This window comes from Notolepis coatsorum, assembly GCF_963971535.1.
Source record: "Notolepis coatsorum genome assembly, chromosome: 17".
Classification (NCBI taxonomy): Eukaryota; Metazoa; Chordata; class Actinopteri; order Aulopiformes; family Paralepididae; genus Notolepis; species Notolepis coatsorum.
In genome coordinates this window covers 44,748,403-44,759,322 of record NC_140181.1, presented here as the reverse complement: position 1 = coordinate 44,759,322, position 10,920 = coordinate 44,748,403, and the positions used below count along the sequence as shown (strand labels likewise).

Genomic DNA, 10,920 nt, shown 5'->3' with positions numbered 1-10,920 from the left:
ACAGATAGCAGAATGGGTACAGTACAGCTCAATATACAATTGTTAAGGGGATGCAGACCAGAGAAATACTTTCGTCTTGTTGACATCAGGGTCCCCCATTTTCAATTCATCATAACACATACACGACATACAGATAGACAGTACTGTTACACCTATACATTTATGACATACCAGATTTTCAAATACAGTACTGTTTGTGATACAAAAATAGTCTAGAAAAAGATATAAATGTAATATACAGCATTATTAGATGGATAGAGATATAACATATGAGGGAACATTATTGGATTGATGTGGGTTGAAGTAACCGTTACAGGATGTGGTCTGAGTGCAGCATCCAGTCAGTCAGACTAGCTGACAGCTGGAGGAGTTGATGCTGGTGGTGATGACGTCTTCAGTTCTCAACAGCTCTCTCTCTCTCTGGATCGATGTGGAGGATTCCTAACCAAACTTTCTCACAGTCCCGAGACGGGCTAGTAAGGACTATTGCTTGTTCGTCTGCCTCTTCTTGCACGATTATTTGATCCCCCCCCCCCCTCTCCACATTTCGAGAAGTCATCCGCTAAGGAGGCGCGTTTTCTTTCCGATCGAGACCCGAACGAGTTTAACCGTGATTGATCTGGGGAAAAAAACTTCATTATTGGCGAGCAAAAAAAGAGAGCTAACGTTAGCCTGGAGCTAATCACAGCACTGCTAGCATCTCCAGCTTGAGAACGAAGAAATCGATCGAGGGGTTGAGACGGGAATGTATCTGGATTTATTTGTTTATTAATCTCGCAGATTCAACGAAGACCAACTTCTGCCCTGTTGTTCAAACTAGCAGCACGGGACACGTCTGCTGGACCCCGTTACTATTGTTCTAAATGTTACACCGAAGTTGCTACTTTGTTGCAAACTTGTCTTGAGTCTGGTCCTTGAAGTCAGCAACGCAACACAAGTATCACCGCGGCACGGTGGGTGATTTTAAAAAGTGTTTATTTATTGAACGACGCCAAAATGTTTACTTTATGTAACGACGGGATCTTCCTCGCTGCCTCTTGCTGTGTTACAGCCTGTGTACTCTAGTAATTTATTAACAACTCTTAACCTTTGACTCCAACTGGCACTGTTCGCCCTTTTGTTTAATTATTTCATAGGTTAGGATGAATGGACATACATTTAAAGAGGAGGACATGCTCAGTCTAGTGAATGTAATCCAATCTGGTTTGGCCAAATGAGAGGATACACCTGGAGTAAATGATGGTCAGGCTACAAAGCACAGACACCAGGTGGGACTGGATTTTCATGGCATGGTTTTTAGGCTAAATCCACTCAACCCTTTAATAGTGGGCAAGATAATAACCACCCCACTGTTGAAGCGTTTCTATCTCGATGGCAATGGTCTCCCAGGAGAACAATGCCCCCCATCCACTGGACATGGATGTTCAGTTCAGTCGGAGATTCATGGTACAATCTGGAATAGCGCTTTCCATCATCATCATCAACATGTTTGTGGAATTTCCCGATGAAGAATGTAGAATATAACGAACCTAGATGCATGGCAGACTGAAGCTGGTCCGGGGTGGTTGCCTGATCGGATTGCATGCAGGAGATTTCAACAAGTGATCTCTGTGTTAGGTTGGGGAAAACATCGAAATTCAATATATCGATACAAAAGATAGTGACCATACATATCGTGATATCGGCTACCTGTTATTCCATAGCAGTGACTACTTACAAGCTCTGTCACTCATCAATACATTTTTAGTTTGCATGCTTAATTAAGCCATTGCTAGAAAGATTTATGAATAAACCTGTGATTCTGCACAGTCATGCTATGTTGTCATTGAACCATTTCTCGGTTGCATGGAATCATGCACCCCATATCGCGTATCAAATCGTATCGATGAGATGTCCCTTCACGTCACTGATCACTTTGTTTATAGCTGTCGAGTCATTTAGGCTAAAACCCACCTCTTCCTTTCTGTTATAACTTTGTTATTACGGTAAACCACACTCCTTTAGTATCCCACCTTGGACAAGTCGTGTCGTGTAGTAATTCTGCGGAGAGGGCGTTCTGCGGCTGGTTTTGAAGGTGCAATTAGGTTTAATTGAACTGCAGAGTGATTACAGGGTAGTGAGGGGTTCATACCTCCGTGTCTGGTTTCTACCTGGGGTGAGTCAGAGTCCCACTGAAAGTTCGAGGGTACTTAACGTGAACTGACAGCCGTTTACTACTACTAACCCCTGTTATGCCCCATGCAGACTGGCCCTCTGGGGCTGAGTCAGCCTCTCATATCGCAGGTTCGTTTTGCAGCTTGTGTCTGGTTGGGGGAAATCTACAGTACATGAAAGTGTCAGAGGCCACTCATGTAAACACTAAACAGGGTGTGTCACGGGGGGGGGGGGGGGGGGGGAACTGAATGGACGTCTCTGATCGTGTTTTGTGAAACATGGCTTGATTTCTTTTTTCTTCCCAGAGTAGTAGTGGAGATAACTTTTCAAAGGAAACATTTGATTTCGTCACAGGGTTGTGGACATGGGGGCTAACCCTAAACATAGCTCAAATCAGCAGTTGCAACTGGGTGCAAATCTCTCCAAACCATAATTATGGACAGTCTGCTGATCTGTCTTCCTGCATCTCAGGAAACGCAAGTCGAGCCTTCCTGTGTAACGCACACACACACACACACCCAAATGACACACACACACACACACGCACAAATGAAGCAACTGGGTCACTGTTGCAGTGGCAGCTTCATTGTGGGATGGGGCCGGGCTGTGATTGAGTGAGAATCCAGTATGTGCATACATTAAATTTAGGTCATACGTACCAAACAAAGGCGTCATTTGCAGGCCTGACTGACCGACTGTCTCTCTGTTCAAATTTATCCCCCCCCCCCCTCCTCTCCCTCCTCTCCTGAACAGCCTCTACTGGAATGCAGCACATAGAATTATTATGATCATGAGCGGCCCTGTGGAATTTAACATGTCTGTCTCCCTTTCTCTCGCTCTCAATGCTCACAGCCTGAGATATAATGTGCAACGTGTCCAAATGGTTGGATTCCAGCGAGTGAGGGAGCCGCCACACAAGAGTATACAGTAACCACTTTGATGCCGGGACACTGAAACATGAGTCAGAGAGTAGATTATGCTGCAGCTAATACAGGGACTTTATCCCATAACACACGATGACAGTGAAATGAGTGAATTGTACCGTCATGGAATTACATCATGGAAATAATCTGCTATCGCTTCACACTGTGTGCATACCCTGTTTGAAGAGTGTAAGCCTCCTGCTATTGCGTTTGGAGTATGCTGCTTCTATATAAAGGCCCGGGACACGCCGCCCTATCTGAGCAGCATGTGTCTGCACCGTACGACCATGCTGTCGAAGTGGACGCCCCATTGCGCGCACGAGCCGCTACAGTTCAGCGAGGCAGCCGTCATCCTGGCCGTGTGGACATTGTGTAATTTGAATAGAATTGAATAGCTGAACTACATGGTGAAACAGAGCTTTTATTCCAGTGTGTGGAGAGGTGTGGCTATGATGTTGTATTCACCCCTGAAACTGCCATTATCCCATAATAGAGGCCTTGCACAGAATGTTTGTGTAGTTCTCTTTCTTCCAGCATGGCTGCCTGTAACCACTGGTAACCACTTTCAAAAGAAAATGCCTAATTTCTGTGCAGCGGTAGAGTTAGGCAAAACATTGGAAAAACACAAAATGACTCTTCCACTGTGACTTGTTTACAAGGTCCAGTAATCAGACACCATATTGTTGCATTTATGTTGATATATGTCTCATGTATCGACACACAGAGCAATTGTTGTTTTGAGCATATCAACCGTTGTTCCCTGGAGGATAAATGGTCATTCTATGCATTCTGTGAAAGGCCTCTGTTGACACCGGGGCTTCACCAGAGTGTCTTCAAGAATAATGTGTTTTCGTGCCTCTAAATCTTTCGGGCAGAGGCACCGTATCCATACTTGAAATCCCCCTCCTTCCTGATCCTCTGAAAGGGATCTTTGAGACGAGAGTTGATTAGATTAAATGTCTTAATGTATCATGGTATTTTGTAATTGGCCAGCTGCACGGATTAGCGTTGGTATTGACTCCCCTGAGGGTCAAGGCGTGGGTTATAAGTTGTGTTTGACTCCAGACAGACAGACAAGACGGACCTTGTTCCTGCCCTTGTCTTGCCTTACTGTTGCAGGTTTTATTTTCGTCCCGCTGCGCTGACCTTGACGGGAGCCCATCCTTCCTAACCTCCCCCCAAGCGGTGCACACATGACACATCCCAAACACTGCCTCAGAAGCAGGCAGCTCCAACGCTATAGTCCTTCCCCTAGATTCCCATATTATTTTCTGTTGGGCCCCACGGCATGTTGCCTTGACTTGTTTTGAAGAGCGGAGTGATTGATGAGTAATAATCTTACGTGTCTTCTTGTCTGCTTTGCAGGTTGCTTGTAAAAGGAGACTGATGGGGAAAGGGAAGCCTGTCGGAACAGGAACGCACATGTGAGAAGTAAACGTTCCAACACTCAACCACGTGGTCCTCCTCTTTCACACACTGCTCTGGATTTACAAAAAAAAAGACAAGCTCACTGTGCCAACAGTGTTTCTGTTTCGTCTTTTGCTTGGAGATCCCTCATGTGTTCACCGATGGAGAGCAGAGGGTGAGCTGTGAGTTGGCCCCCTCTCAGCATGCTAGCTCTGGGTCTGGAGCAGGCGAGGCGAGGGGGGAGAGGGGTCGGTGGCCTGCAGGAACGGGCCACGGTGGCCTGGCAGGCCCCGCCCTCGGTGAGACCCCCCACTCACGAACAAAACACTAACATCAGGCAGAAGATCTCCCAGTGGGAAGGCCGTAGTCAGCAGGGCAGCGGTCAGGATGACGGGGTCAAAGCTCACCCACTGGTCATATCCCGAACCCTGTCCGGGGAGTTCCTGGCCAACGGATTACGCGGCGAAGGCTGGAGAGGTGGACTTCAAGGCAGAGCCAACCTCTCCAAAGCTCAAAGCCTGGGTTTGGATTTTCGGGAAACCCAGACTCGAGCTGGACTCGCAGTGGTTGGTCGGAGATCGGAACCTTGCTCGTGTAATTGCTCTGATGAAACTTCAACCTTCTTTCCGGAAACTAAGCCATTCATAGCACCTTTAAACTCGACTTCTAACGTGGAGGCCACAAACACTACAAACTCAATTAATCGAGTCATCACCAGCGAACTGAAAGTCGGCTGCGTCTTGGACCTTGAGGTTGTTCCTAAACCCCTACCTCCACCGGCGGATGACCATGACGACAACATGCCCTCTGGGAACTTCTACACTTCGAGGGGCTTCTGGCGGAGGCTCGAGGGCGACAAACTATTCTGGGAGAAAGGTGGAACCGGGCGGCCTCAACCTCCGCCCAAACCTCAACGAACATTCCAGTACCGGGGGACTGACAATGCCACGCAACACCTTGTCCAGTGGGAGGGCAGAATTCCCCTGGAAAGCCAATCGAACGCTAAGAGCAGTGAGATAGCCCGCCCACCGGACTTCCCACCTCCTCCATGTCCTGCTGCTAAGGTCAATGGTCTCTCAAGGCACAGAAAAAGCAGGTGAGGACACACAGTGTCACAGATGCAAGGCTAACTGGTCTTACACAAAGTGCAATACATCACGTGAGCCACTAGGGACAGAGAACCAAGAGTGAAATGACTGAATGTGAGTGAGTTAGTTAGTAGGGCTGGGTATCGAAATCCGATACTTTTATGGTATCGTTCTAATTGCTTCAATACTATCGAGTATTGAGGAAATGCTATGGGATCTGTGTAGTAGTTCATCTCAGTGTCAGTGAGCCAATAAGCATGTTTGTTCCAAGATATAACAGTTCTTCTGTTCAACCACAACCCAAAATCATCCAAAATGTAACAAAGCCTCCGATTGGCTCACACAGCACATAACTCAAAATACTGTATAATGGTATCTGTATCGAATCCCAGTATTGGCACTGGTATCGAACATTTTCAAACAATACCCAGTCCCTGTGAGTTAGTGAGATTGCTGGTCTGAGGTGCTTCTCACATCTGAAAATACCCTAGTTGTTCACATGAGAAGCTAGTACTGGAAACATTTGTTATTATGGAATCGGGGAAGCAGCCCTTTGTTTTTGTGTAAACCTGTTTATGGAACAAATTTAGGGGGGAAAGATTTGACCTATAGACCTTTTCATTAGAATTGTGTTGCTATGGAACAGCTTGGGCCCTCAACTATTGACATTAGCAAACACTGCGACAGGAAGTAAACTTGGACATGGAGATTATGTTTGAAATCATCTCTAGTGCCTGTGAATCTATTTGATATAGGTTAGGGCTGGGCGATTTAATTTAATTTAAGTTTCAATTGAAATTGCGATTTTGGCTTCCCACGATCATGAAAACAAGATAATCAAGATAAAACGATTATAATGCTGCATGTCGTATTGCTCTCATTTTGTCTTGTTTTGTAAATGCAGCGCACCCTTCCTTCAGAGCGGTGAGCTCCGCCCCTCCCCCCTCAAGCCCAAACAGTAGTTTCAGCTGGTGTTGAGAGGTGAGGAGGGAGCTACGAGTCACAACGCATTTCTCCTGTTATTTTTAAACGTCTTTGTTAACTTGGTAGAAGATAGGGGTGGGAATCGCCAGAGACCTCACAATACTATACTATCGCGATACTTGCGTCACGATACGATAGTATCACGATACTAAATATATCGCGATACGCTGAGTATTGCGATATTAATATTGCGTATATATATATATTCTTTTTTTTCAAATGTAATTTATTACCTTTTTCAACTGCAAAGTAAAACTTTGTCAACATGTTTTATCTAATAAAATAAAGTTCAGTCTGTTCATCTCACTTCAATAATTTTTATTGCAGAACATGGTATTTTCTCAAGCAGACAGATGTAAACACTGTAATCTGTGTTGCATGTACCTGACAAACTGAACTGTTTGTATCATATTCCAATTTAACTGAATGCACATGTGTGTGTGTGGACTACTGTACTATTACAGGTATTGAAATGAACAATGCAACTTCCTTATACAAAAAAAAATATTTTTTTATGAATAATTAAATATCGATACTTGGCGTCCCTGTAACGATACAGTATCGCCACGCAAAGTATCGCGATACTACTACGTATCGATTTCCCCCCCCCACCCCTAGTAGAAGATGACAGAGGCAGCCTTTTGGTAGAGAAGAAAGGTAAAACAACAAGGTCATCAATCATATGATGTTCTCACATCAATGAGTAATCATGTTTGATAATCGTGATTTAAATATCAATCAAAATAATCGTGATTATGATTTTTGCCATAATCCAGCAGCCCTACCTTAGGTTCTGGTTCTCGGTAATGTCCTTTATACTGCTGTTATGTCCCGTCATGTCCGCATCTCATTTATTTTACGCTCTTTGTTTATCCTGTCCGTTAATGGCCTCCATACATCAAACAGGGTGGTCCTGTAAAAGAGAGGCTTCTCTTTGAGCTCCCCGCCTGCTCGCCTTGTCTAAATAAAAGGTTTTCAATTGAAAGCACAGCATAAGAAAGAGGTTTTCCTCTCGGTTTATAGTCGACACTTAGATAGTTTTCCTCCATAATTGAATTCACAATAAAAGAGTAGTTAAATTGAAAAGGGGTCTGGGGAGAATGTCCTTACAAACAAGGATTACTTTGATCTGAATTATGTGCTTTAAAGAAAATGGCTCCCGCTGACAGAACAAGAACACGACGCCTTCTGTGAAAACATGCGCGCGGAGAGAGAGAGCACCCTTCTCCATCCGACGCTCTCGCTAGAAATACGTACAGCCGTTGCTTTTGTTTAGACTTTTGCGTGTTGCTGTTTGGTCCCCCCCCCTCCCCAAATAAAAATGTAAAAGAGGAACATGTTTGAGAAAGGGAAGGGTCAGTCTAGCTGTTGGCGTGAGTCCAGGTGCGATGATGATGTCACATGATCTCTGGCAGTGCCGTGTGCTATTGTCTGGCCGTGGCCTAGTTCCACAGTGGCCGAGGATCCGGGGGTCACGTTTGGTTGTTTTCACATGCACGCTAGACGCGTACACGCCCACACACACACATCCCCGCCCTGGCCACACTTTCACTATCTATCAAGGCTCAGGAAAATACTTTGTGACCCACTTTCTAGGGTCCGGTTCAGTGCCCTTTCAAGTCAGTCAATTCAGGATGTTCTCTTTCCCCCAACCTATTCAATATTTGGAGGTGAATAGTCTCAATGACGAAGAGTGGAACTAAACGTTCACACGTGAATCGTGGATTCTTATTTCCACGTTGAATTGAATGACAATTTATCCCATCTCTCTGTGACTTGACGTCCAGTGTTGCTCTGGTTTCCTCTCATTTCAAAATGTGCATGCTGTTATTTTTGTCACTCGTATCCAGGTGGTTTTTGTAAGAAGGGATCGATGCCACTTCCTCACTGCAAATACATGTTCTTCTGAGCACTAGACCAATACCATTAAGCATCAATCTGGTCCATTACCTGTACTGAGTAGTATAGAGTGACGAGTCTATTAAAGTAATGGTTTCTTTCTTTCTATTTTCTACTTTATTTCTTCCCTACTGTCTCTCTTTCTGTCTTCTCCTCTGCTGTCTCTCACTCAGTCTTCTCCCCTGCTGTCTCTCTCTCTGTCTTCTCCCCTGCTGTCTCTCTGTCTTCTCCCCTGCTGTCTCTCTCTGTCTTCTCCCCTGCTGTCTCTCTCAGTCTTCTCCCCTGCTGTCTCTCTCTCTGTCTTCTCCCCTGCTGTCTCTCTCTGTCTTCTCCCGTGCTGTCTCCCTCTCTGTCTTCTCCCCTGCTGTCTCTCTCTGTCTGTCTTCTCCCCTGCTGTCTCTCTCTCTGTCTTCTCCCCTGCTGTCTCTCTCTGTCTTCTCCCCTGCTGTCTCTCTCTGTCTTCTCCCCTGCTGTCTCTCTCTGTCTTCTCCCCTGCTGTCTCTCTCTGTCTTCTCCCCTGCTGTCTCTCTCTCTGTCTTCTCCCCTGCTGTCTCTCTCTGTCTTCTCCCCTGCTGTCTCTCTCTCTGTCTTCTCCCCTGCTGTCTCTCTCTGTCTTCTCCCCTGCTGTCTCTCTCTGTCTTCTCCCCTGCTGTCTCCCTCTCTGTCTTCTCCCCTGCTGTCTCTCAGTCTTCTCCCCTGCTGTCTCTCTCTGTCTTCTCCCCTGCTGTCTCTCTCTCTGTCTTCTCCCCTGCTGTCTCTCTCTCTGTCTTCTCCCCTGCTGTCGCTCTCTGTCTTCTCCTCTGCTGTCTCTCTCAGTCTTCTCCCCTGCTGTCTCTCTCTGTCTTCTCCTCTGCTGTCTCTCTCTGTCTTCTCCCCTGCTGTCTCTCAGTCTTCTCCCCTGCTGTCTCCCTCTCTGTCTTCTCCCCTGCTGTCTCTCTCTGTCTTCTCCCCTGCTGTCTCTCTCAGTCTTCTCCCCTGCTCTCTCTCTCTCTGTCTTCTCCCCTGCTGTCTCTCTCTGTCTTCTCCTCTGCTGTCTCTCTCTCTGTCTTCTCCCCTGCTGTCTCTCTCAGTCTTCTCCCCTGCTGTCTCTCTCTCAGTCTTCTCCCCTGCTGTCTCTCTCAGTCTTCTCCCCTGCTGTCTCTCTCTCAGTCTTCTCCCCTGCTGTCTCTCTCAGTCTTCTCCCCTGCTGTCTCTCTCTCTCTTCTCCCCTGCTGTCTCTCTCTGTCTTCTCCCCTGCTGTCTCTCTCTCAGTCTTCTCCCCTGCTGTCTCTCTCTCTGTCTTCTCCCCTGCTGTCTCCCTCTCTGTCTTCTCCCCTGCTGTCTCTCTCTCTGTCTTCTCCCCTGCTGTCTCTCTCAGTCTTCTCCCCTGCTGTCTCCCTCTCTGTCTTCTCCCCTGCTGTCTCTCTCTCTGTCTTCTCCCCTGCTGTCTCTCTCTGTCTTCTCCCCTGCTGTCTCTCTCTCTGTCTTCTCCCCTGCTGTCTCTCTCAGTCTTCTCCCCTGCTGTCTCTCTCTGTCTTCTCCTCTGCTGTCTCTCTCTCTGTCTTCTCCCCTGCTGTCTCTCTCTCAGTCTTCTCCCCTGCTGTCTCTCTCTCAGTCTTCTCCCCTGCTGTCTCTCTCTCAGTCTTCTCCCCTGCTGTCTCTCTCTCAGTCTTCTCCCCTGCTGTCTCTCTCTCAGTCTTCTCCCCTGCTGTCTCTCTCTCTGTCTTCTCCCCTGCTGTCTCTCTCTCAGTCTTCTCCCCTGCTGTCTCTCTCAGTCTTCTCCCCTGCTGTCTCCCTCTCTGTCTTCTCCCCTGCTGTCTCTCTCTCTGTCTTCTCCCCTGCTGTCTCTCTCAGTCTTCTCCCCTGCTGTCTCTCTCTGTCTTCTCCCCTGCTGTCTCTCTCTCTGTCTTCTCCCCTGCTGTCTCTCTCTGTCTTCTCCCCTGCTGTCTCTCTCTCTGTCTTCTCCCCTGCTGTCTCTCTCAGTCTTCTCCCCTGCTGTCTCTCTCTCAGTCTTCTCCCCTGCTGTCTCTCTCTGTCTTCTCCCCTGCTGTCTCTCTCTCTGTCTTCTCCCCTGCTGTCTCTCTCTGTCTTCTCCCCTGCTGTCTCTCTCTCTGTCTTCTCCCCTGCTGTCTCTCTCAGTCTTCTCCCCTGCTGTCTCTCTCTCTGTCTTCTCCCCTGCTGTCTCCCTCTCAGTCTTCTCCCCTGCTGTCTCTCTCTGTCTTCTCCCCTGCTGTCTCTCTCTGTCTTCTCCCCTGCTGTCTCTCTCTCAGTCTTCTCCCCTGCTGTCTCTCTCTCAGTCTTCTCCTCTGCTGTCTCTCTCTCTGTCTTCTCCCCTGCTGTCTCTCTCTTAGAGCCATATGAAATCCGTTTTATTTTTTTCCAAATTCCATTTTATTTTTTTCCAAATTCCGTTTTTTCCGTTTTCATATTTCAGAATTCTGTATTTTGCTTTGTACGCTCATTTTACCATCAGAAATAGTGTCTAA

The 10,920-nt window shown here is 47.0% G+C and overlaps 1 protein-coding gene across 3 annotated transcripts in view; it reads left to right on the top strand.

Annotated features, from left to right (window-relative positions):
- The first annotated feature begins 369 nt into the window (after nt 1–369).
- dennd2c (DENN/MADD domain containing 2C) overlaps nt 370–10,920 on the top strand; it is a 78,668-nt gene continuing 68,117 nt past the window's right edge. The window contains exons 1-2 of one of the 3 annotated variants that reach the window (XM_084333334.1): nt 370–476; nt 4,443–5,580. In XM_084333334.1, coding sequence (XP_084189460.1) covers nt 4,688–5,580 — 893 coding nt within the window. In that variant the 5' untranslated portion in view covers nt 370–476; nt 4,443–4,687. Of the gene's footprint in view, nt 954–4,442; nt 5,581–10,920 lie in introns of all 3 variants that reach the window. The other 2 variants (XM_084333335.1, XM_084333333.1) reach the window with 2 other exon arrangements.